This window comes from Bombyx mandarina, chromosome 12 (genome assembly GCF_030267445.1).
Source record: "Bombyx mandarina strain Sakado chromosome 12, ASM3026744v2".
NCBI lineage: Eukaryota > Metazoa > Arthropoda > Insecta > Lepidoptera > Bombycidae > Bombyx > Bombyx mandarina.
Genome location: NC_143219.1, coordinates 13,635,869 through 13,663,387, shown reverse-complemented (window position 1 = coordinate 13,663,387; position 27,519 = coordinate 13,635,869). Strand labels below are relative to the sequence as shown.

The following is a 27,519-nucleotide window of genomic DNA, read 5'->3' as shown; positions in this document are numbered from 1 at the left end:
TTTGATTTTAAAAAATACGACATCAGTCAGCCATCTATTTGGCTTAGCCATTAATTATAAGCCCAAATAAATTCACTAGTGAAAAAGTTTGAGAAGAACACGCTCTGGTCAAAATACGTCGCGTTACCTGTATCCGCTGGTAGGTGTCTGACATCATAGCGATCAGTAGGTTGATGAGAACCACTACTGACACCAGCATATAGATCCCAAAGACTATCTTGAATAAGTAATTCGTCCAAGCAGGCTGGATGTTACTATCCTTATTGTGAACCTTTGTTTGTTCTGTAGTTGTCTGCCCGAAAACCGCAAAGAAGAGTAGCTCGAACGAAAACAGCGGATTCATTGTGACTGTGAACAAAATATGAGTTCTAGGGACACTTAGTTACCTGTATGCGTTGATAAGTGTCCGACATCATCGCAATGAGGAGCGTTATAAGGACGACGACCGACATCAGCAAGTAGGCACCGAACACGAACTTGAACAGGTTGGAGGTCCAACTGGGCCGCAAGTTCGATATGTAGTTGAGGTCCGACAACGTGATCTGGCCGAAAAGGGCGAAGAACAATTTCTCGAACGCCTCGATCGGTGTCAACGTCGCTAGAAGACAACACTCAAATGGACCAAATAACAACTAATCATTTGGGCTAAAATGACGCATTTTCATTTATTTTTATTACGTAAGTTTACTAGATTTGTAATCTAAATGCATTATTTTAACCATTTCAATCTTCCTCTTATCTAAAAGTCTAACACAACGACTAATTTCACACTCAGGTGTTCATAGGGCACATTGATCCAGATGTCAATAAAATGATTGATGTGTTTCCAATCAATATTAAATCCAATATACCAGACTGGTCAATAAACCCTTTGTTTTCTACAGCAGCCGTGAAGAGCGACACAAGAGGCGAGGCGAGGTTCACACCACAACGACGACAAACAGCCAAAAACATCCGAAACATAAAATAGTACCTCGGGACAACGGTGTAACAAACGCGGCACAAGCAGCCGGCATGCACAAATCAAACTTGCTCCATCAAATGCGGTGAGAGGTCGGCCACTCATTCCACTAAAACTATTATCGTGAATGCACATTCTATGTTCACATCTGTAAACGACGGTTTTTTGTAAAGCTATGACGATGCATTGTGTACACATTAAATCTAACCGTAATGTCTCAGATGAACCGAAATTGAGGACACGTGAAAAGCCCTCAGTTTCGGCACAACGAGGTGTATTTCTGTACAGTACTGGACCTATTCTGTCCACGTGTTACAACCACATAAACTATAAATATTTAATAATAAAACGATCATGACATTCTCGATTTGGAAACATTCAAGGCTGCAAGCGGATGCATTGGACTTTGAAAATAAAAATAACAAGCACATCGAGACATAAATCATCGTAGCTGATGGTGATGACGGGTTGCACACAAATCAATATCTTGCTCCCAATGAGAACTTACGCCCAGCAGGGCCTTGCTTTCTTCTGTATGATTCCCCGGACAGTGGTTTGATCCATTGCGGAACAAATGCTTGTCGTTTATTTCGGTGATTTTCTATTTTATGAGAAGAAGAAAGTAATTTGTCAAATGTTTTTATTTAATTTTTGTTTTTAATGTGAATTTTATGGTGGTGAGTATTATGATGTTTGAACAAAGTAAACGAACAGACTCACCGTCTGAGAAAAGTTTTCTTCTGGCTTGGCTTGCATACTTATTGTCTTCGCTTTTATTAATATTTCTGAATGGCTGATTCAATGCTACTATATGCATCGAGAATCCAAATACAAAAATCGCTAAAACTGCTAAAAATCTTCCCAAATCTTTCATGAGATCACCTATAATTATCGCCCATGGACCGAACAGATGATGGAAGGATAAGAAGTCCAAAATTTGGACACAAGCTAATAGAAAAGATAGAGCAAAGCACTGATTCCTACAATACATTAAAGTTGGCCAATATTTAGGTTGGATGAATATCCAGCCCACAACGTGCGTCGCCACCCCGATCATACCTAGTAACAAAACTGCTATTTTAATCCACCCTAACCCTGACTTATCACTAGGATTCGTTAATTCTAATAATAAGAGACCACTCAAGGATATGAGCAGCATCCACTCATACCATCGCGGTATTAAACTATCCCTAAATATCGAATTATAAATAGGTGTGATTGCTACTAATGCTAATAATACCATCAAATATATGTGCGCTGTTAAATACGACATGAACTTAATTATTGGAATCTTATGATATCTATGACCTAAGGGAAGAGAGAACACCATCCAAACTGGTGGACAGACTATAAATGCGAAAAAAAGGAACATAATTTTGATGCCGGTCCATTTGAGACTCCCTCTCCAGAGTTCCTGTAAAAGAACGAGCAAAAATATAATTCGCGGTATGTTTGCATTACGAAACTTTGGTGTAGTAGAGAAGTTACCTATTTTTTACCTGAAGATATCTCTGGACAACTGTGTGGGCGATTACTTCTTTTTGTTCGTTTTCTATTAGAACATCCAAGAATTCAATGTTTCGGTTATCCGTGGCAGTGAGTATATGTCCGGCAGAGTCGGCCCCCGCCGCTAGAGCCAGCAGTTCGGTCGCCATCGCCTCACATTGTTTCCCTGCCGCTATAAGGTCTTTGGCACGCTCCTTTTCCTGTTAAACAATAAGACGCGTAGTGAATACAAATCTAATGTCATTAAAATGTATTAATCATCGCTTACCTTAGTCGATAAATTGATGTAAATATTCGATAACTTGGCAGCCGTGTCGACCGGCGCCGGTGATACCAAAACGAATTCCTCTATAGGAATGTTATTGTGGTTCTTAGAACAAACCATGAGGTTGTAGACAAACCTCTTGTCGTCCATTAGTGATTGAGTATCGTGTTCTTTGTGGAGTAAATATTCAAGAACGTCGTTGTGGTTTTCCGAAGCGGCGAACCATATAGGGGCGCAATTTAGATTGGTCTCACTTTTTGGAGATGCTCCGGATTCACAAAGTAGTTTCACGACGTTCAAGTGACCAGCTTTTGCTGCACAGTGCAATGGCGTCCATCCGTTTTTATCAGTAGCGTTTATTTCTGCTCCTTGACCCAACAAGACCTCAACCATTTGATAATGTCCGTGTGTTGATGCAATGTGTAAACCAGTTTTTCCGTGCCTATCGGTACTGTGTAGTAGTTCTGCTGATCTACTTAGTAGAAGTCCTACTATGGACATATGACCTCCAAAACACGCTAGATGTAATGGATTATAGCCCTGTAAAATAATAAATGCCAATGAAAAAGAATGCGCAAGCTATAAATGGTAATTTTCGTGCAATAATGGGAATGTACTACTATGTGTTCGGTCTTTCTGGTAGTACGGTACTATGGTATACTTTTACTTACATTTTCGTTACTAGCTGCATCCGCTTGGACGCCGGCAGAGTTGAGGAGTAACCGAACCACGTTCTCATTACCGTTATATGCAGCCAAATGAAGAGGTGTCAAACCAGATTCAGCTCCTAATACTGGGACCAATGAAACTCCCGTAGGAGCCTCAGATTTCACAGTACCAGGTACGTGAGATAGAAGTTCTCTTACAGTTTCTGAAAGCATAGATACGTCATCACACAATCATTATATAATGTATTTTATTAAGTTTTCGTAATAAAAATATTGGTTGAATATACCAGCTTGTCCATAATACGCTGCAATATGTAATGGAGTCAATCCCAACTTTTTGCTAGATATCCTTAAAGTATTCGTTGATCTCATAACATCCAATACATTAGTGTGTCCATGCTCTGCTGCCAAGTGTACAGCAGTGAGACCGGCTCTGTTCTCATCAGTACACGATGCTCCGGCTCTCACAAGGACCCTTACAACATCTGCATGACCACCTTCCGCTGCTAATTGCAAAGGCGTGGAATCATTCAGTTTATTTCGTGCTGAAATAACTCCAGTCCTATCAAACTTCATTAATTCCTCGATCACTTTAACAGAGCCTTGTATGGCTGCAATATGAGCGCACGTGTTTCCATCTTTAGTTGTTGCCATTACCAAGTTGGGGTGCTGTTGTAAAAACAATTGAACGACTTCTGAATAGTTATTTTGTGCAGCTGCGTGTATCGGTTTTTGTCCGAGCTCATCGGTCGCATCAATATTCGCACCAAGTTCTAATAGAAGCTTACATACTTCTATTTGACCACTAGCAGCTGCCAAATGTAGTGGAGTTTGCTTTTTCAAGGTTAGAACGTCTATCATAGCGTTGTGGTCTCTAATAAGAAACTTGACTAGATGTGCGTACCCGTTCATTGCTGCCAAATGAAGAGCCGTTCTGCCATTTCGTGCTTTTGAATTTATGAAAGCTTTATTTGTAAGTAGCGCGTCACATACTTGTAGGTATCCGTGCTCAGCTGCCAAATGCAACGCGGATCTGCCTTCGACGTCGAATACGTCAACTCTGGCGTGGTTTGTTAATAATGTATTTACGAGTTGCATATGTCCTCTGTGACAGGCTATTAGTAGAGGCGTCCATCCTATTGAATTTTGTCTGTTGAGCGCTCTGCTGACGTCCGCAGTTGAGATATGCGCGATCATTTCAGTCATGACGTCATTGTTACCAGCAATAGCGCAATAATGAAAAGCCGTTTCGTGGTTATGCCTTGTTTGCAGAGACACATCTGCGCCGTTTTCTATTAAGCATTTGACAACCTGTCTATCTGCTGTAGGTATTTTAACTTCTTCTTTGGTAACTTTACAAGCATAATGCAATGCGCTGGCTCCATCCTCGTCTACCGCGTCTATAAATGCCGTAGACACGCTTTCTCCTTTGTGGTCTTTTACGAATTCTATTAAGTGTCGCACAATATCTGGCATGCAGCTTCGACAGGCCATTTGTAAAGGCGTTTCTCCAGTCTGAAATCGATATTTTGTTTTTTAATGTACACATAGCATGAAGATTTCTCGTAAATTGCAATTTCTTCTGGAAACATTTCATTTAAGTAGTATAAATGGCACCGCTGCGTTCATTGACAGTGCGTTTCCAAAGAACTTTTTTGCCACGTACCATCCGGCTTTGGAATGAACTCCCCTCCACGGTGTTTTCCGAGCACTATGACATGTCCTTCTTCAAACGAGGCTTGCGGAGAGTACTTAATGGTAGGCAGCGGCTTGGCTCTGCCCCTGGCATTACTGAATCCATGAGCGACGGTGACCACTTACCATCAGGTGGGCCGTATGCTCGTCTGCCTACAAAGGCAATAAAAAAATAATAATGTAACAATGAACCATTACCACAACGTCATAAATACAAACTTTAGTTTTCCGTAAAGGGTCTCCACCGTCTTCCAGTAGTAAGACCAGCGTTGCCAGATTTCCAAATTTGGCGGCGACATGTACAGGCGTCATGCCATCTTCTGTCGCCTTGTTTGGGCCAGCCCCGGACTTTAGCAACATGAGCGCGCATTTGTCTCCTGTAATCATTAAAATAACTTAGTAATTCGTGCTTATTTCATTCTCTAATAAAGAGAAGGGAATGTTTCATGTTACTGATGGTAGGACATCTTTTGAGTCCGCACGGGTAGGTACCGATTCCTTGCTTATTTCTGCCGTGAAGTAGTAATGCGTTTCGGTTTGGAGGCTAAGACAACCGTTGTACTGTTAAAACTGAGACCTAAGAACTCATGTTTCGAGGTGGGTGGTGGTATTTACTTTGTAGGTGTCTATGGGCTCCGATAGCCACTTAAACCTCAGGTGAGCCGAGAGCCCATCCAACCATCTAAGCAATAAAAAATAGATGAAATTCGCGCATTTTTTAAAATCCGTAATTACTGATGACCGATTTTTGTTAGCGTGCCCAAATTAAGATCTGGGCTATATTTATAAATTGCTTTCCGGTTTTCAATATTATTCCAGTACAATAGGAATGTTACGTTTACTATAATTTATTTACACAATTTTGTACGTAACTACATAAATAATTATGCTTTTGTAAAAATAGCATCAAAAGTAGCGATAAAACAACGTAGTGAGTTTAATGGTTACTGGAGTAGACATGACATAGACAACATGAACGGCGTCACAAACGACATGAGGTCGATGTCTCAAATTAGTATAACGACGGTCCCAGCCTTCAAAACAGAATGATTCTAGACGGGAAATAAGCAGGGTTGTGTGCAAAGTACATATATGCTTCTGAGATGATTATACCATCAGGTATCCTAGCAGCTATGTGGAGAGGAGTTTCCCTTTGTTTTCCACCTCGAATATGAACGTCTGCGCCGTACCCTAAAAGAGTTTCTACCACTGCCGGCTTACACGACTCAACTGCAATATGGAGGGCTGTGTAGTTATCCTGGTAAACAAGGAAAATATAGAAGTTTTAATGCACAGGGCTATCGTACAATCGCATAGTTAAAAAATGTAGGAAATGTAATAAAACATAACACTCTTTTTCGAACTTTACTCCAAATTATTTTGTGGCGGGTAGCTATCATACAACGCAAAAGATAATTGACAGTTGCCTGAATCTCGCTTACGACATTTTCAAATTAAAGCGCATATATACAAGTTCCGAACAACAACATTCGGACCGTCGGTCTATCGAGCAAATATCACCCGCTCGGTGGAAGATCTTCCCTTTGTCGTATTTCTTCTTCGATCAATAATAGTATTATTGATCGAAGTATTTCTCCCCAAAATGTCATGTCGTTTAAATGATTTCATTTATAGCAGAAGAATAGAATCAAACGTAAACACAAAAAGGGCTATTTCACAAAGCAGTTATATATATATATATTGTAATATTGTAATATGTAATTATACTATTCGATTGCCACGCAATTGTCTATTGAAATTATGTACAAAAATTCGGCATGGATAGCAATGATAGTATACGGGAATAATTAGCATAGTGATAAAAATACTAGTTAGTTTAGAGTAATTAATTTCACTATGGTACCGCTTATTTTAATTGTAGACGTTTTATTAATTGTTTTAGCGCTATCTGAGAAGAATAAATAACTCAAGATACCTCTTCGTAATTACAGTAATATAATCGTATGACGTATGACAATAGTCGACAGTACTATTGAACACTTCAGTTGCGCATCGAAACTAACACGCACTTTGAATAGTGTTTTATTACGTCTTTTTTTTAATTTCAAAAATTGAATAGTTGGAGCTTTTTGACACCATGACTGTATGCTTGTTAGCTAATATTACTATTATAATACGGTATAATGTATTGAAATATTCAATATTATATTTATAGTTTTGTTAGGAGTCATATCATAATTAATAGCTATTATATTTTTATAATAAGAATCTGATAGTTTTTTTGTTCTTATAATAGGGGTTAAATTATAAAATTGCCGTTTTATTGTAATAGGTACTTCGAATTGACATAGAACCTTCATGGTTTGAGATTTTTGAGTGAAACTTTTTTCAAAGGGTACCTATGAGGTTATTCTTTTAAAAAATGTGCAACATTCGATTATCGACTTTCAGCGTTTTTTTTTATACAGCTTAGAAAAGAAAGATGGACTTCGAAAATTCGGGTGATTTTTGAATACGAGTTCTGAAGCGGAACTAACGCTGCAGAAACAGATCGCAATATCAATGTTACGTTTGGAGAGGGGACTGCTAATGAACGCACCGTGCGACTTTGGTTTAAACGCTTTCGTGGAAATTTTGATTTGTAGAACGAACCACGTCGAAGACCGCCCACACATGTGAATAACAATGAATTGAAAGAGATAGTGGAAGCCGATCCCAGTCAAACTACCCAGGAATTAGTGTCATGGCTTAACGTTACCTTACCAACAATATTGACTCATTTGTCGTCAAATCAACAAAATAAAAATAAAAAAAATATGAAAAATGGGTGCCTCATGATTTGCCTGATCTGCAGAAAGAAATGCCTGTTGAAACTTGTGTTGCCTTCTTGAACCGATACAGAAATGAATGATGATTGATTGAATTGTAATTTGTTGTACTGTTTCTCGGGTATTGAATGTTTATATTTAATTACCCTTCAAGAAGCTGTTCTAAAAATTTGTCTGCCGGCTCATTATTTGGTGAGTATGGTGGACGACGCAATATTTCCTTATAACTTAGAGACCGTCTGTTGTGTCGTATGAGGTCGAGCATGTCGTGTAGGAGTAGCGGCGACGAGCGATTAATTAAGACTGGCCGGAGATTAGCGAGCTTCTCCATAATTGTGTCCAGCTCCTCACAGTATCACACACATCCGCAGTAATGCGTAAGTGCCGTTTGGCAAGGATCTAAGACTTTTTTATGGGTAATTTTTCATTTGAAACAATGCCTAGATGCTGAACCGGGGTATAAAAAGCATGATGATCGCTTATAACTATCAAAAAGAAACCATTTTTCGTCGCAGGTGACATTTACTGATAAAGTTTTTTTTATCTTGTCAATTTAATGCAAATGGACCAATGTTGTTTTGATGCTAACGTTGAAAGTTGCTGATAGCTCAGCGGTAGATTGAATTTCGTCAGTTTCGTTAGCTGCCTTTAATTCGTCGTTGATGTCTTTAGTTTTCGGGCGACTACGGGGTTTATTTTTTAGATCACAATTTCTTTTTTTTATGATCGAGGGATTACTTGTGGCCTGGAGGCCTTTCCAGTTTCACAAGGACAGGTGGGCGAGCAAGGGCTCAGCCAGGAGGGGTAGGATTTGCTAACAGCTACCCGAGCACCTCCAAGGGTCACAATTTTCATTACGGAAGCGTTTAAACCAATGTTGTATTCACTTCGTCCTCTTCATTAATGTTGTGAGTCGTTTGTGTGGCTTATCTACTTAGACGGAGCTCGTATCCATAATTATTCATATTTCCATTGCGTCCATATTGGTCAAAAAGAAAAAAATGTATTGAAAACAAAACACTAATCAATACATAAATGAATGAATAACGAAAATGGAATTCTATATTTTTTAAATAAAATTCATTTGAATTCAGTATTTATTTGCCAGCCATACATAAATTACGTTTTAAATTGCCAGTATTGCAAAACGGCAACTTCATAGGTAAATAAATATCTGTTAAATAAATGCTAATTAAGATAATTCTTGAAAAGGTTTTGACCTGCGTATCAAAAGATCCAGATATCACACGAAAGGAAGGCTTAGTTAAGAAACAATAACTAGCTTACATTGGTCGTGACATCAACACTTTCCCCTTTCTGCAACAGCGTATTGATGATCCCAACATGGCCATAACGAGCCGCTGTGTGGATACTCCGCGCTCCATCCTGCAATTAGAAAAAGTACATCATATATTTTATAGGGTATTACTTGTGGAATTATGAAACGCCCTAAGCTAGTAATTCATAAATAGCAGTATAAATAAAAAAGTAAATACCATATGTATGTATGGTATTTACTCATATTCATACATATTGTATTCATTTACTGGTTGTAGGATTTCTTGTGAGTCCACGCGGGCAGTACCACCGCCCTGCCTATCTCTGCCGTGAAGCAGTAATGCGTTTCGGGTTGAAGGGTGGGGCAGCCGTTGTACTATAAAAACGGGGACCTTAGAACTCATGTCTCAAGGTAGGTGGCGGAATTTACGTTGTAGATGTCTATGGACTCCGGTAACCACTTAACATCGGGTGGGCCGTGAGCTCGTCTACCCACAAAAGCAATAAAAAAAGGTTGTTAGGGTAAAGGCAAAAGTGTACGCATTAGCGCTCATAATGTTCATTCACCAATCACCAAATTGGCGCGAGTACGCGTAGTCTTAGTCTACGGGCACGAAATTTGCGATGGCTGAGCGATGGCGGCAGCGGGGCGATGCGACACGGAGCGGGTAGGCAGCGATATCTCGCGCGGGCACGAAACAAGCTGACGGGCAGTCGCGCTTGAGCAGTGTTGTGCGAATCATGAGTTTACGTCGAAGAGAACTATTGGAGCCTAGTCTCCTATTGAGAGAATTATTATTACCTAGAGATTGTGTTCATCCAATAAATCAACGAAGACGCAATTTGGGAGAATTTTCTACGCTTTATTACGAGCTAAGGTGTCATTCAATGAAATTTTAAATTCCTTGTTAAATTATAAATTCCTCATTATCAATTTCCATTACTAAAATAATAACTGAACACAACACTGTGTACCCGCGCAAGCGACGAAACCAAAGTAGTTTGTTCTCGTCGCTTCCGCGTCGCCGTCGCCCCATCATCGCCCGTACATCGCTCGATCGCCCCGCTCCGCCATCGCCCGTTTCGTGCCCGTCCCCATACTGTGCAATGCTTTTGTATACATCGCCGTCGCGCCGCTGTCGCCATCGCTCGGCCATCGCAAGTTTCGTGCCCGTAGACTAAGTGAGTTTATATCGCGTTATGCTGCGTTATGTGTGTGAAGTGAATATAATTCGAGAGGCTTTCTTTTCCCCACGTGATTTTCAATTAACGGCCGTCTGGTGTAGTGGTGAGTGACATGGTCACTACACAAGGGGGTCGCGGGTTCGAATCCCGCCAAGGGAAGATATTTGTATGATAAATATAAATGTCTTTTCCAGGGTTATGGATGTATATTAAATATATGTATGTGTATAATAAAAATCTTACATTTACATCCGTTATCTGGTACCTGTAACACAGGTTCTTTACGAACTTATCACGGGGTCGGTTAACGTGGCGTGATTGTTAATAAATATTTATTTATTTATTTAATTATAAAATACAAAAACATATATATTTATTTATGTTCTTTCAATTAAAAATATGTACATGTTTAGTATTATGATTAAGTTTTTTTTTTCCTACCTAAGCTGAGAGGATCGGAAACGCGACCCACTGAGAAGATCCGGCGAGAAACTCAGTGGGCTGTGTGTGAGGGTTATGTTGATGATAAATTAGGTTTCATTCGGGCTAAGCGAACTTAATCGTTCACTATTTTCGTGTTCTCGTCGCTGTTCCTGGATACGCTGTATTGGTGGTAGGACCTCTTGAGAGTCCGCGCGGGTAGGTACCACCACCCTACCTATTTCTGCCGTGAAGCAGTAATGCGTTTCGGTTTGAAGGGCGGGGCAGCTGTTGTAGCTAGCTATACTTGAGACATTAGAACTTATATCTCAAGGTGGGTATCGCATTTGCGTTGTACATGTCTATGGGCTTCAGTAACCACTTAACACCAGGTGGCATGTGAGCTCGTCCATCCATTTAAGCAATAAAAAAATAGAAGGTAGCTACAGAGATGCGAGTTAATGGCGGGCCAATATTCGGATGAAAACATCGAAATGGTATAAAATCACCATCAGGGGGGCCGTATGCCCGATTGTCTGCAAGGGCAATAAAAAAAAAACTGGATTATTTTCTTGTAACTCTGCCAAAATTTACCGTCAATACAACCTAGCTTTGTCTTTCGTAACATACATGCTGTATAAATGAATTAAAAATGAAAGACCTCGGTTACGGCATTGAACGATTCAACCTCATGTTTATTTTATTCGTATTACATTACTGACTTTCAATACTTCATAGTCGTGACGGTTGCCAAGACAAAATCGAGTGCATCACAATTGTGTGGAGGATCTTTTGATGAGTAAACTTAAAAGGCTTTAGCGGTATGTTAATAAATAAATTATTGTTTATTATTATATATTATTAAATTGTTCGGCCACATCGCTCGTAGTGGCCCCGATAACTTAGAGGAGCTGATGGTAGTTGGTCAGGTTGACGGGAGAAGATCACGCGGACGCTCACCTACCCGCTGGTCTGATCTGGTAAAGACGCTCACCAGCCTGCCAATAACCGAGGCTATAAGGACCGCCGAAGACAGGAAGACGTGGGGAAGCATTGTGCATCGAGTGGTCCACATTTCAAATTAGACACGACCTTCAGAAATGAAGAGACCGACTCAGAAGAAGAATAAATAAATAAATATTCAGTGGAACTGCACATTATAGGTTAACGATCTCGACGATCATAGAACAGAAGATCTTTGACTAATGCCTGAATCGCGTCAACGACATATTATTCAAGATAAGCTTGCATGTATACAAGTAACCAACTATAACATTCGGGCCGTCGGTCTACTAAGCAATTTCACTCGGCCAGTGGAAAATCTTCCCTTTGTCGTTTATCCACAAATGATTATTAGCAAACAATGTAAAAGTCAAACTGTATTGCCTGTTTTACCCACTGACTTTTACAGTTTTTTCTCAGTGGGTCGCGATTCCGATCCGATAGTAGATTCAGCGAAGCACTGCTCTTGCTAGAGCTAGTGTTAGCAATTCTCTCAGGTTGAGCCCGTGAGCTCAGCTACCGGTCCGCGCGAAGTTGGAATAGCCCCTTAGGCTACCAACGGTTAGGCAGGGAAAAAAGTTATTGTCTGTTGCGTGGATATTCAGTTGCAAACACGTAAAATATGATGTACCAATTACGGCTTAAAGTAATATTCATTTTTTTTTTTTTTTTTTTTTATTGCTTAGCTGTGTGGACGAGCTCACAGCCCACCCGATGCTAAGTGGTTACTGGAGCCCATAGACATCTACAACGTAAATACGCCACACACCTTGAGATATAGTTCTAAGGTCTCAGTATAGTCACAACGGCTGCCCCACCCTTCAAACCGAAACGCATTACTGCTTCACGGCAGAAATAGGCGGGGCGGTGGTACCTACCCGTGCGGACTCACAAGAGGTCCTACCACCAGTAAAAAGTTTGCTTCATCAAACGTTTCACTGCAGCTCAATACCCTAAGTTCCACTGATTGCATTGCGGTAGCGATGGTCACATAAAAGAAATCTGGCAACAACTTGAATCGTGCTAGCGACATTCTTACGATAGCCTTGCTTATATGGCTCTGTGATGTCTACCCTAGCAATAACTGAAGTTTTTGTAAAAGGCGTTTTTTTTTCTACCTATGCTCATATATATCCTTGAGAGGCCATTTCAGCTTCTCCTTGACGTATAGGTCAGCTTAAGGGGCTCAAACCGGGAGTGTTGCTAACACTGGCCCTGGCAAATCGCAGAATCTACCACCGGATCGGAAGCGCGACCCACTGAGAAGATCCGGCGAGAAACTCAGTGGGCTGTGTCTATGGGTCAATTTACTCGTCGAGCACTTCGTCGCCAGCGACGGGTTCGGCGAGGACGCTGGCCGGTGCTTGAGGTACCTAAAAGCACCGTTAGTGGATCGAGAAGATCCGTAATGACGTGTTTAGGGCTAAAGGGACTTAGGTTCGCAGCAGTGTTCTTTATGAATCGAACAAAGATACTGCGATCGTTATATTACATTGCCTTCAGAATCCGCACGGTTAGGTACCTCCTGCCTTGGAGTTTCGTATGGAGACGGCCGATCTAGAGTCGTCAACTATTGCCTTCACGACATCGTCGGCAGGGCCTTCTTGGAGAGAGCTGCGCGTTTGATGTACTACTGACCTTGGAATACCTTGCTTGGGCTCTATCTCGGGCAGGTGGATCTTTAACATCTTTGGCCACCGGGGGAACATCGTCAGAGGTTTGGCACCCGGCCATCCTGCATTTGAGTTGAAGGATAAGACGATCTCTTATCGTCCACACCTTACCATACACAACACAAATGAGATTTCGATAGTCACTTAAAATCAAGAGGGTCATAATTTCGTTAATCCAAATACTTATAAATAACGGTATGGCACATTCGAGTGAGGTCGAGATTTCTTGAGTTCACAAACATAACAAAATATTTTGTCATTTGTACTGGAGTAGATTTACCTATATTTTCCATTAAACCGAAGCGTATAACTACTTTACCGTGAAGAAAAAGTAGTACATGATGAATGCTATAAATTGTGAACCCGCATATATACTATGATACAACAATCTTCCGTCACAAAATAATCACTTTGTCCTGTTTGAATGGTTTTTCTACTACTGCAATTGTGACTTAGATGTTTCAAGGCAGGGGGACATTAATTATAACACATTTTACCTCGCAATACCAAGAGAGCAGAATATACTCAAATAGAAATTACCTAACATCTGAGGGCCCTATTATGCCAACTCTAAATTGGTTTTCTGTTGAAAAATACACCACAGTATAACGTAATAGGTGCTTCAAAAACTATTTCAACTGAAATAAAACGTTATTGAAACAAACAAAAAAACAAAATGCGTTTTATTTCATATACCTAATACAATAATATTACCCGCACAATATTTTTTTATGTAAATGAATACATATGATGAATGTACAATTTCAAGCTGAAGCATTTTTCGACCGAAATCCTTTTACGAAGTATTTGTATTTTTCAAAGAATGTATCCCAAAAAATCATTCTATCTTCGAAAAGTCCAGATTTCAACTCCATTGCTGTATCTATATTTAAAGCGTAAAAGGAGTCTTTCGATATTGGTTTCCATATAATTGGCAGTAGTTCTGTTGGGACAGGTGTAGGGTTTCTGAAAAATGTGTATTTTCGGACGTTAATATTGTGGAATGAGACCGAAGATTATATATTTATTTGAGTTCCGTGTCTCAAATACATTTACGTCAGGTCCATCCCTTTCAGTTTTTACATGTTTCATGTATTTTATGACTGTCACTAACAAGTTTTCTCCCATGGAGAAGATTAAAAGTGCTACATTGATAAATTTTATAACTCAAATCCAAGCATCCACAATATGCATTCGTAGAGCTTTGGAATTCTTTGGAGACATTTCTCGGAGGGTCAGGGAGGATCACAATCTTGAGAAGCTGATAGTGACTTGCTAGATAGAGGGCAAGCGTCCTAGAGGATGGTTGGACCAAATTCGACCTAGAGGATGGTTGGACCAAACTCCACGAGGCCAAGGATCACAGCAGATGGAGAACAATTGTACACGAGAGATTGACGCAACGGGGGAGTTACGACTCTCAGTAATGAGGAGAACAACGAAAGGTGGAGGATAACTTAAAAGAGGTTTGTTAGAGAAGAGAAGCTTGCTATTATTTGTGCAATATTATGATTAACTCGAATAAAAGCCACCAAATATACCTGTAATTTAAAAAGAAAACATACCCTGATTTAACAAAGTTTGCCCAAAGTGTGGTAATTCTATCAACAATTAACATGTCTTCAATGGTAAGGGTCTTATCCATAAATGATATGTCAAATAGATATCCAATTTCATCTGCATGAAACGCTCCCATACCATTTAAATTAAAGGTTTTTTTCAAAAAATTCCTATTCCCGTCATACGAAAATAAGTAATTGTATACTTTTTTTGCACCATTGTCAATATATTTCAAAACATTTCTTTTTGTTGGATGGTAGTAATAAAAATCCGAGGAGAATTGTACAATGTTATTCTCTACCTTATCAATCTTTTTTTCATTTCCGATGTATTGTTTCTTCACAATTTCTTTTGTATTCAATAAATGTTCGTCATCAAAATTGAAAGCTATTTGTAAATGATCCTGAAATATGTCAAAGTTTAGGTTCTTCTTCCCATAATAGTTGTGCGCTCGTTCATTGTTAGTGTTTCCAATTAAAATAGACATGCCTTCAACTATCGGAATATTTAAATTTATTGGATAATCAGTTAAAAAATTTTGGGCTCCGCTAAAATGATTTTCATTACAGCAATAAAATTTTACATCCAATTCCACTGCAGCATTAATAACGTCTTTATAATTTTCTTTCGATAAGAAATCTATAGCTAAATCCAATTGTGCTGTTTTAAATCCTAGTCTTTTTGCTAGTTCAAACGCTACACTGTTGTTAGGTTTCGCCATTATTTCAGGAAAATATGAGGTCCCGCTTTGTATTATAACCTTGTCAAATAATTTTTCATTTATATGCAGCGAATGGAGCAGCAAATCAACGCCCGAAGCGCCGTAGCTATGCCCCGAAACTGTTATTCTATCTTTATCGCCGCCAAAAACTCCTATATTTTCTCTAACCCAGACTATTGCCTTTTTTTGATCTTTTAAACCTTGATTACCTATCGCATTCGAAGAATCAGTGCATAGAAACCCGTAAGGGCCGAGCCGATAATTTACTGTCACAAGGATTATTTCGTGTCTAACTAAATATTTTGGTCCATATAGGTAGCGGCCTGCAAAACCGATTTCAAATGTTCCTCCGTAAAAATAAATCAGCACAGGCAAGTTGTTGTTTAAAGATTTCGGCACGTAAATATTTAATCGCAAACATTGCATCTCTCCAACGATAGTATTATTGAATTCTTCTTTTTGTGGACAGGCAGTAGAATCGTCGAACGCTTCGTATATTTCGTTAAATGGTAGTGTTGGCAAAGAATCCTTAAAGAAATGGTTAAATTTAACAGAAATCATCGTTTAAATTCACTATTCTAATTTCGTGATGAACAATTTTCAGTGTTTCTGAAAGTCACTTAACGTAAAAACCACGATTACCTTATCGACATAGTTAATGTCAGCATGTTCGATGATCAATTGAGCATCTTTTAGCAAATAAAACATTAATAATGTAAATTTAATTGAAACTTACCCCGAACGGATTACTTTCATTGACTAGAGCGTAGGGCATTCCCAGGAACATAGTATAACTTCCATCGTCTGATTTTAGACCTTTGATCATACCATTTTCTATTTTCACAAACAAAACTTCATCAAATGTTTGTCTTTCAAAATACTTGTAAACTGTAGCAGCTAAGACTATTAGTATAGCTATCTTTCTCATAGTGCTGCTAACTATATAAAAATGTTATTTCTCTCGATTTTATTTTACTTTGTGTAACTCATTGATATGTATTAATTCAATTGCTGTTTTTTATTTTATCTTAATAAGAGTCGTTTAAGATGGTAATACATCGGTAAAATTATTCTTCAGTGCTTTTCGTTCGCTGAATCGTAAATTAAGTTAGTGAATAGTTATTTAATAGAATATTTAAACAAATTTTAATAAAAACGTGTCAATACAGCACCCAGCCACGAAGCGAACATTCAATCCGATTTGAAAAGCGGGACAATCGTTTCACAATACAGTTGAAAGTACGACCTGACCTCTTAAGGTAAATGACTGCAAAAACCCGTCGGTTACCTTACCTTTTTGAAGTCGTCGTGGCCTAAAGGATAAGACGTCCGGTGCATTCGTATGTAGCGATGCACCGGTGTTCGAATCCCGCAGGCGGGTACCAATTTTTCTAATGAAATACGTACTCAACAAATGTTCACGATTGACTTCCCCGGTGAAGGAATAACATCGTGTAATAAAAACCAAACCCGCAAAATTATAATTTGCGTAATCACTGGTGGTAGGACCTCTTGAGAGTCCGCACGGGTAGGTACCACCACCCCGCCTATTTCCGCCGTGAAGCAGTAATGTGTTTCGGTTCGAAGGGTGGGGTAGCCGTTATAACTATACTGAGACCTTAGAACTTATATCTCGAGGTGGGTGGCGCATTTACGTTGTAGATGTCTATGGGCTCCAGTAACCACTTAACACCAGGTGGGCTGTGAGCTCGTCCATCCACCTAAGCAATAAAAAATAATAAAAAAAACAGATTTTTCCTAGTAAATTTTCCTGATTGTGGCGCCGAGAGTCGTGGGCCCAATTTGTGATTCGTGAAAACATTCGTGTGATGAAAATGTTTATTTACTCTTTGTCTGGGTATTTATTATATACATAATATGTATATATTTAAACGTATATAACGTATGTTAGTTCCTGGTACTCATAATCCCATGAAATCCTAATTTTGAGCCGGATGGGCGAACTCGATTTGTTTTTTTAGTACAACACGTCATTAAAGTTTGTCTGAATTAAGCTTCGATTAAAATAATTTTTGTTCTTACACGGGTGGGGAAACATACACTAACCGGTCATAACTAAATTGTAACGACTGAAATTCGCGATTATTTTTCACGAGTAAAGAATATAGGCCAGAACATAAAACTTTATTGTAAATTATTATTATTTTTATTTTTTTATTGCTTAGATGTGTGGACGAGCTCGCAGCCCACCTGGTGTTAAGTGGTTAGTGGAGCCCATAGATAACTACAATATAAATGCGCCACACAGCTTGATATATAAGTTCTAAGATCTCAGTATAATTACAACGGCTGCCCCACCCTTCAAGCCGAAACGCATTACTGCTTCACGGTAGAAATAGGCGAGGCGGTGGTACCTACCCGTGCGGACTCACAAGAGATCCTACCACCAGTAAATTATATTACACAAGTATTATAAAATAAATATAAATAAAAGCATTATATTACTATTACACAGGATAAATAATTCGACAAGGACGAACGTAGGAAAAGCGAAGCTATGCACCGCCAATAGACCGGAACACGCAATACTATAAAACGATTCAGTTTCGTGCCTAAACGTTATTTCTAGTGTTTATGCGGAGAAGAGCCCTACTGCACTAATTTCTAAAGGAAAATAATAATTGTTTTTTTGTTTAATAATTGTTTTTTTTATTGCCCTTGTAGGGAGACGAGCGCACGGCCCACCTGATGGTGGGTGCCCATGGACTTCAGCAATGCCAGGGGCAGAACCAAGCCGCTGCCTACCGCTTAATACTCTCCACAAGCCTCTTTTGAAGAAGGACATGTCATAGCGCTGGGGATACACCGTGGAGGGGAGCTCATTCCATAGCCGGATGGTGCGTGGCAAAAAAGACCTCCGGGAACGCACTGTCGATGAACGCAGCGGTTCCAGATAATATGGATGAACAGGGGTAGATCCAAGCCGTTGCCTACCGAGCCAAGCCGCTGCCTACCGAGCCAAGCCGCTGCCTACCAAAAATCTTATTTATCAGTGCGCTTAGAATGTTATATTATAATCTGTCAATAGTGTCTTTTCAGATACATAGGCGGCACTGAAAATTTCGGGAATTAACGAAGTGACACAACATTACTATTTAAAAATGTATTTATTGCTTTTCGAAGTATTCTCCGCGAAATTTGACACATTTTTCCATACGATGGAACCAATCATTGAAGCAACCATTCCATTCGGAAGTTGGGGTCTCCAAAATGGCCGTTTTGTAGGCGTCCACAGCTTCTTCAGGTGATGAAAATCTCTGTCCACGTAATTTATTCTTTATTTTAGGGAAAGTATAGAAATCATTAGGGTCGGGGCTGTACGGCGGATGGTCTAATAATTCTATGTTTTCTTGCTCTAAAAACTCTTTTGTTCTGTGCGCGGTGTGAGAGCTCGCAGTGTCGTGATGGAGGATGATGCAGCGGTTGCAGTTCTCTTTACGGAGTTCAGAAACGACCTGTGGCAAACAAATGCTAGCATACCATTCTGCATTAACCGTTCTTTGTCCCTCAAGAGGAATAGTCGTAACATGGCCGGTTTTGGAGACAAACGTGGCCACCATTTTTTTTGCAACACTCCGTGAACGAACAATTTTTGTTGGCTTTAACTCATTTTCGAACACCCAAACTCGTGACTGGTTTTTTGTTTCGGGTTCGTACGCGTATATCCAGGATTCGTCACCTGATACAATGTTGTATACAGCATTTGAGGATCCTGCGTGGAATCTTTCGAGAGTTCTGACGCACCAAGTAACGCGAGCCGCTTTTTGCTCTTCACAGAGCGAATGCGGTATCCATCGGGAAAACAACTTTTTTACACCTAATTGTTCATGCAAGATTATTTGTATTTGACTCATGCCAATGTCTAAAGTTGCCTGAATTTCGCGGTATGTCACATGTCGATCTTCCTCAATCAGCTTACGCACAGCATCAACGTTTTCTTGGGTGACTGCAGTTTTTGGACGACGTTGACGGGGATCATCACTGACACGTCCACGTTGAAACTCAGCAAACCAGCGATAAATAGTGGTTTTGGATGGGGCTTCATCACCAAATGCAGAAATCATCCGGTCAACACACTGTTTTTGTGTTAAACCACTTCGAAAGTCATAATAAATCATCGCTCTTGAATTTTCTCGAGTCAATTCCATTTTCTCAACGACTAAACAAGTTTGACAAAACCTCGTGACAAGACCGAGAATCTTTTTTTAAATAAATAAATGGTATTCGATTTTTAAAACCAAGGAGTTTTCAATTAAAAAGATTTTAATATGACAGGAACAGTGGAAATATTCCATTCCCGATACTTTTACTCGTAGCCGTTATGACATGAAATGTGCCTTAGATGAATACTTCATCTTTGATATATGAAATATTTCGCAGTTTTAGTTTCAAGTCGTATGAACTAATGTGTTTTTAGCAAATATTAATCTCGCGTTGAACATTAGGGGAAAGAAAATGTCACTGAGAAATTTTAAGTGTTGTTCTAGGTGTTTTAAAAAATATGGATAAATTGGTGAATGAGCTCATGGCCGTTAAATGATTACCGAGGGTGTGTAGACAGCACGAGGAGAACAGCATTATCTACCCTGACAATTATGTCTCAATTATGTGTAATGGACGTTCCAACCTTCAAATGGCTGCGTCCCGATATTTATTTGGGGCCTTAGGCACGTGGTCCCTACCCTCATGGACTGACAATACGATCTTTTTGTAGGCAGGGGCTTGGTTCTGCTCCTGGCATTACTGAAGTCCATGGGCGACAGTAACCACTCACCATCAGGTGGGTCGTGTGCGTCTGCCTACACGGGCAATAAAAAAAATCTACCTGTAATGCATAGCTTTACCTTGTTGGGCATGTGTAGGTAGACGCCTTTCTTGAAAAGCATCATGGCGCAATCCGCGTGGCCGTTGAGTGACGCAATGTGCATCAAAGTGCTGCCGTCCTTGGTCCTCTCGAAGATCGAAGCCTTAAACTTGTCTGCCAGTAGTTCGATGATGGCAGCGTGACCATTCTCCGCTGCTAAATGCATTGGGGTTCGATCTGTGGAGAATCATAGCAGGTTTTACCTTGTCTTTAATCAAATGCTGACTTTTTGTGTTTTAATGAATGGATGAGGTAACGGCACACCTGGTGTTAAGTGGTTACCGGAGCTCATAGACATCAACAACGTAAATGCCGCCACCTAATTTTGGCATGAGTTCTAAGGCCTCAGTTTTTACAGATCCGTCATAAATGGGTACAACCGTCTTTCTCTTCTTCGTAGCTGTTGTATCAATGCAATCGAAATTACAAAATTATGAATCGGTCTGCCTAACCGCTACTGTCACTACTGATTAAGACTCTTAGTTTGAAGAACTCGGAAGGTGACTGGAACAATGTAGCGATTCCAAAATAATGAAGCTGTCATATTAGGGCCCTTAGGAACGGTACAAATATCAAAGGAATCAAAATCATTTCAGAATTGTAATGATGCATACAATACGAATGATGGAATGATGGGCCATCGCGTGAGAAGCGCTATTAGCCGATAATCGAACTCGAGTATTTCAAGAAGGAAGTCCACTTAACATGTACCTATCGTAATTACTGCACTGTATCTGGACATCGGTTTCAACCCGTCTTCAACACAATACCTAATTTAAACGACAAAATCTCACCCTCATTATCTGCAATCGCAGCGTTAGCCCTGACTCCATAGAAGTACTTTACTAAAGGCTCATCGCCTTCAGCTGCGGCTATATGTAAAGGTGTTTGTCCAGCGCCATTCGTAGCGTCGACTACTGCTCCGTAGTCCACTAAGATTCTGGCCATGTCTACGTCCCTCCTTCTGGCAGCTAGATGCAGAGCGGTGTCACCGGCAGGGGTTGTCGCCTGGGTAGATTCGGTTAAGCGTATGGATTGGTGCAAAATTGGAACAGATCATGAAGTCAATAAGGCAGGAGTCGACGACTGGGTAGATTGGGTTAAGTGTATGGATTGGTGTAAATTGGAACAGATCACAAAGCTAATAAGCTGATATTGTACGAATTTACTGACATTATGTTCTTCTAAGAAGAATTATTAAAACGAAGTTCAGGCAAATGTGATCCCTCCGAGGCCCAAGCTTCGTTAGGGATTGCCATCCCACCTATTTCTGCTGCAAAGTGGTCATTCGTTCCATTTTGAATTGTTTTGTTTTGATCTGTGTCCGTGACTTGAAGTTTCAAGTCAATTTCAAGTTTATTTGTGAGAATTATCTACTTCTACTAATGTCCTATTTTCCATTAGTTCTAGTGTTTTTACATCGCATTCTTTTTTTCTATTTAACTTCCTCTAAACTTCCGCCTAATTTTTGTTTTGAGCACAGTAATAGATTGGTAGCATCGTCTCCCCTATTTTAGCTACGAATCACAGGTTCACGTGTGGAGAGCGAGTTTTCTTTTATTTTAGTAACACATGCTTCACTTATTTCTAGAAGGGCGATAACAATTGCCTCATTGATAAAATAAATTTTATTTTAATTCAGGTAAGCTTACACATACTCTTATATCGTTATGACTTTAGCATAGATGTAAAATGCAGTTTTAACTCAGATAGATCGATATGAAACTGGGGGCTTTCCTTTTTCCAAATGGCGTTAATGAAAGTACATAACAAAATCTATTAATATTAATGTATCGGTTCATTTAATAAGGATAACAGCTCTGCGTTACGGGGCTATGGCCGAAGATCTGCTATGCAGAAATTCAAGATCAATAGTGTCTATGGATTCCGAGAACAGCTTCACATCAGATGGACAAACATAATGCATGCCTCTATTGATTTAAAAAAAACGCAATAACCCTCATTTATTGCATCAAAAATCACTTCTTTTAAATTACAATTTAATTGTGCCTTGCAAATGTGCCGAGTCTAGCTCAAATATATCGTTACATTAGGTCCGCGACACTAGCAAAGATAATGCAATTTTATTCAGCCCAGACACAGTAAAGCAACTTCGTATTTATAAAACACAAGGCGCACCCATTAAATTAAACTTAAAAAATGTTGCTATAGAATAATAGCAGGCGCCCCGTACATACCTTTAGTTGTTCAGCCGTTTGTGCGCTTAGCAGCTCTCGGACCATGCTCTGATTCCCGGCCTCCACCGCGAGCAGCAGCGGGACCTTGCCTCTCTGGAACACCAGGTCGCGTATTAGCTTTTTCCATTCCTTCTGTTTGGCTCTTTCTTTATTCAGCTCTATAAAACTTAGTTCGAGCCTTTGGAGGTCCTTTTGCTGGTTAGCAGGCGGACTACGGACTCCCGATGAAAAACTGATATTCGCGCTCCTCGGCACGTCTCTCCCGCTATCAGACATACCGCGGAACTACCTTCGCACGTACCGAAGCCGCAACTAATTCGCTATTTGCAGCCGGCACTGCACGAAACCCTCAATATCGTGACACACAGACAATAGTATGCGACTTATGTGCATTGGAATCTTATAGGCGTTCCGTGGAATATACGAATCGATCGTTCCGCTTCCACGTCATTTCAACTCTGAAGTCAGACGGATTGTAGACGACGAGGATACGTACTTGATCCTCCATGGTTACTATCCTAGCGACGCGAACGTAAAGTCGGAAGCCATCGTGGAGCTACCTGCTCCTTCTCGTGACGAAAGAGCGACTGAGACTCATTGTATTAAAATTAGTAATTTTGAATTTCATCGTCGACGCTATAACTAATATTCAGCGAGTAATTTGCATTGTAAATTTTGCGCGGTGACGTTTACCCGGCGGCTAAAGCTCGACGGATAATTAGCTACTTTCCATTCGCGTGGGGTGGCTCGTTTTCACTATCGGAACGTCCTTAAAACGCCAGCGCCGACTTCCCCTTGTCGAGTTTTGGCTGGATTTTTTTTAAGGATTAATTAATATTTGTCAAATTAATGCGTGTTGCGTCACGTGATGGGCGTCCACGTTACGGTGTTTTCATAATTCGGCCCGTCGGGTTCGTTCGTATAGGGAGGATTTGTTTACGGGCCGCATTGTGGGAGTATTTTGGGGGCAATTCCTTAATCAGGGGTGGGTGGCGGTGCCAGGCGACGGGCGGCTGCACGCGATGGTGCGACGCTGCATCCACTACTCCTACTAGTGTTTACCGATCGACTCTTTTGCCAGTCGCCAGTCTAAACTTTATCGATTCACGCGATGGTGCTTTGAATGCGACATCGGCGTGCCTTTCGCTTTACTAGCGACGTATCAATGTTATGATTGTGATCATTCTCTTGAGGTCGACTTGGAGTTCATTGAACGAAACATTGAAACGTAATGATTCTGTTAAGACACTAATTAAAGTCACTTAAGACTTAAAGACTAAGATTCAGCGAAGCACTGCTCTTGGTGGAGTTAGTGTTAGCCTCCCAGATTGAGTCCCGTGAGCTCACCTACCACTCTGCGAGAAGTTGGGTTAACCACTTGGGCTATCAACAATTAGGTAGGCGAACGAATTAAATTCTTATCGATACAGCCCGGAGTTCGGTCTGTCTTCTGACAATTACTCGCAAACGAGGGCGCAGAAGTAGGAAGAATGCGGAGATCTCATTTCGGACGCAAAGATCAAATACGCCACAATCGTATCTTAAGTTGAACATAATATAATGTATTTATTGAAATGGACATCAAAATGATTAATTAAATAAAGACGAGTAATATGCGATAAACGTTTGACAGTTATAACAATCCGTCAGCCGTTACAGAATCGTAACAAATGTGGCGTTTGTATATCGAGTGGTCAAAAGATATTTGGTTTAAGTGACATTTTTACAACTTCACAGGAGAGCCATTTAAATTTTAAAATTTGGAAAAAATATTATAACAAAAAAAACTTCTTCCGGTAGTTGAATGCGGTAAAGTTAATTGAAGTTCAATTAAAAACATCGATTGTCGAACAATTGGTGATGCTAATACCAAATAAAACGGACCTTTAATTACAAAGATAAGTGTCGCGTATTTAGCAAAATGTCGCTTAGACCAAATAACCTTTCATCCATGGTTTTTTTATTTTTTTTTATAACTTAGATGTGTGGACGAGCTCACAGCCCACCTGGTGTTAAGTGGTTACTGGAGCCATAGATATCTACAACTTAAATGCGCCACCCACCTTGAGATATAAGTTCTAAGATCTCAAGTATAATTACAACGGCTGCCCCACCCTTCAAACCGAAACGCATTACTACTTCACGGCAGAAATAGGCAGGGTGGTGGTACCTATCCGCGCGGACTCACAAGAGGTCCTACCACCAGTAATACGTACGTAATAATATGTACTTACTCCATCAGCTCGTAGGCGTATATCTTTTCCGGCGGCAGTCAGGAGTGCTCTAAGTATGCTCGTGGCCGTTCCTGTTTGTCTGCTCGCCACTATGTGGACTGCTGTTTGCTGTCGACTCTAAATTAATAAAGATTCACAATGACAAGAATGAAATTTAGAATCTTTTTTTTTTTTTCGAAGAAATTCGTTATGGGTCGATACGGAGGGGTACCCTAACCGGGAAAAAACGTCCGTAACGTAAGATTTTTATTAGTAATGCACATAGTGTACGACTTAACTTTGTAATAACATACATATTAGTAATGCATACAGTGTACGACATAACTTTGTAATAACTTACCAAAAATAACATATTTTTTCATCATTAATTGACCACAATTTCAGAGCATTCGTTTGCGCAATACAGATACTCTTATACAAACAACCGTGAATGAAGTGTACCACAATAAGTTCGCACGTTACCGAATGACCGTGGGTTGTTGCGAAACCTCCAGTTTTATTTTCTTTATACCTCGAATAGAACTTAAAATTAATATTTTTATAATAAGGAACTTCGTTCCTATCCGGTGTCCCACGACACCACACATCTTTTTTTTGTGAGACAGAGCGATGTATCTGTAAATATACTATACAGGGTGTATTATTTTTGAAATTAAGATAGGCAGTTGTACTGGTTATAAACTAGTGGTAACTTCGAACGGAATGCAACATAAACGAATGAGTTGGACACTCGCGAATATTTTTAACGATTTTTAGACGAAATGCTCATTCCATGTATTGCCCTTGACTCGGATTACCGTTGACTTGTATGAGAAACATGCATTGGATCGCGTCCATAATAACTTTGATAGCGTGAATTAATCAGTTTGCAGTTGTTCTTCTTAGCTTTCCTAAATCTGTAGCATTCTATAGAATCAGGTATGGAGGAGGAATCTGAAAGTTTTGTACGATTCTATTGTCTGTTTGGCGGAATGAAAAGTTTTGATGGCACCAACTTCAAAATTCCTTATTAGCTTTTTTTTTGTTTCGGTATTTTTCCGCATCCTTTCCAGTATATCGTTCAAAACGATTATTGTCATTAGTCACGCTGAATTCAAACATCTCGAAAGACGATTCTAGACATTTGAATTAAGGGTGAAAATCGAACGAATAGTTGTCAAATAGATAACGCAGCTTTTTGGTGAAATTGAAGACATTCTTGGGTGACTTTTTATTCTTCTAAGACTTATGCGACTACCTTCATAATATAAAGCGTGTGAAGAGACCGTTCGACAAAAACGAAAAGAAAATAAAGTAATTTCCTTAGCGACAATTAATCGTAAGTGGTACGTACGGTAATCGCTTGGCAGGTGCGGCGTGGGCTTATAAACAACCCTCTAAGCAATAAAGAAGTAAACTCACGATGCGAAGCGTGGTACCACAGAATTGGTATTATTTCTGTGCGTGGTACTCACGCGTCAGTTCTAATTGCTGTACATTGAGGGCGTTGTAATATGGTTACACTCGATATAACTAAAAATCACTGTTTTAATTATTATTTTATTGCTTAGATGGGTGGACGAGCAAACCACCTGGTGTTAAGTGGTTACCGGAGCCCATAGACATCAACAACGTAGATGCTGCCACTCACCTTGAGATACGAGTTCTAAGGTCTCAGTATAGTTACAACGGCTGCCCCATCCTTCAAGCCGAAACGCATTACTGCTTCACGGCAGAAATACGCAGGGCGGTAGTACCTACCCGTGCGGACTCACAAGACGTCCTACCACCAGTATATGTAGTAATGCTTAGAATGGGGGCTTTAACTACATTGGAAGGTATTCTATGAAAACAGCGCTGGCTCGTCGACATGCTGGTTCGTAACATACCCCAACAGAAATCATACAACTCGACTTCTTATTTTTAGCATATTTGTTAATTTCCATTTTCTTACCCCGCCGGTGGCAAAAGGATCGACTCCCCTTTTCGAGAGTAGTAGCTTGACAATATCTTCCCTCGAGTACATAGCTGAGATGTGGAGTACATTGTAGTTGTCCTGCGAAAACAAAAGCACGGTTAAAATAACATAAAACTATATATCGTCAAGTTGTTGATTAAACTCTCCTAAACTACTCTAGTCTCTCTAGGAGAGCCGTAGACCGGGCTCAGTGGTGTTGATTGGGAGAGGCCTATGTCCAGCAGTGGACGACTGTGGGCTGTTGATGATGATGATGATGATGATGAAACTACTCTAGTATACTAGTATTGACTTATCTGGTATTGACTTCCACGGTGAAGGAATAACATCGTGTAATAAAAACCAAACCCGCAAAATTATAATTTGCGTAATCACTGGTGGTAGGACCTCTTGGGAGTCCGCACGGGTAGGTACCACCACCCCGCCTATTTCCGCCGTGAAGCAGTAATGCGTTTCGGTTCGAAGGGTGGGGTAGCCGTTGTAACTATAGTGAGACCTTAGAACTTATATCTCGAGGTGGGT

At 40.1% G+C, this 27,519-nt stretch overlaps 2 protein-coding genes across 3 annotated transcripts in view; both read right to left on the bottom strand.

The window, feature by feature from the left end:
* nompC (no mechanoreceptor potential C) overlaps positions 1 to 27,519 on the bottom strand; it is a 77,883-nt gene that overhangs the window by 4,957 nt on the left and 45,407 nt on the right. Inside the window, exons 3-17 of one of the 2 annotated variants that reach the window (XM_028184454.2) lie at positions 26,974 to 27,075; positions 25,041 to 25,157; positions 22,807 to 22,899; positions 21,403 to 21,616; positions 20,589 to 20,785; positions 9,172 to 9,270; positions 6,209 to 6,353; positions 5,315 to 5,472; positions 3,688 to 4,915; positions 3,404 to 3,603; positions 2,736 to 3,272; positions 2,461 to 2,667; positions 1,682 to 2,375; positions 1,470 to 1,562; positions 387 to 598 (exon numbers count right to left, since the gene is read on the bottom strand). In XM_028184454.2, the coding sequence (XP_028040255.2) occupies positions 387 to 598; positions 1,470 to 1,562; positions 1,682 to 2,375; positions 2,461 to 2,667; positions 2,736 to 3,272; positions 3,404 to 3,603; positions 3,688 to 4,915; positions 5,315 to 5,472; positions 6,209 to 6,353; positions 9,172 to 9,270; positions 20,589 to 20,785; positions 21,403 to 21,616; positions 22,807 to 22,899; positions 25,041 to 25,157; positions 26,974 to 27,075 (4,296 nt within the window). Of the gene's footprint in view, positions 1 to 127; positions 349 to 386; positions 599 to 1,469; positions 1,563 to 1,681; positions 2,376 to 2,460; positions 2,668 to 2,735; positions 3,273 to 3,403; positions 3,604 to 3,687; positions 4,916 to 5,314; positions 5,473 to 6,208; positions 6,354 to 9,171; positions 9,271 to 20,588; positions 20,786 to 21,402; positions 21,617 to 22,806; positions 22,900 to 25,040; positions 25,158 to 26,973; positions 27,076 to 27,519 lie in introns of both variants that reach the window. The other variant, XM_028184456.2, reaches the window with a different exon arrangement.
* Positions 14,183 to 17,305, bottom strand: LOC114250543 (juvenile hormone esterase). Its single transcript, XM_089731819.1, has 3 exons — positions 16,460 to 17,305; positions 15,008 to 16,251; positions 14,183 to 14,408 (listed from the first exon to the last, which is right to left on the bottom strand). The coding sequence occupies exons 1-3, from the start codon at positions 16,649 to 16,651 to the stop codon at positions 14,207 to 14,209; spliced, it is 1,638 nt and encodes a 545-aa protein (XP_089587945.1). The 5' UTR covers positions 16,652 to 17,305; the 3' UTR covers positions 14,183 to 14,206.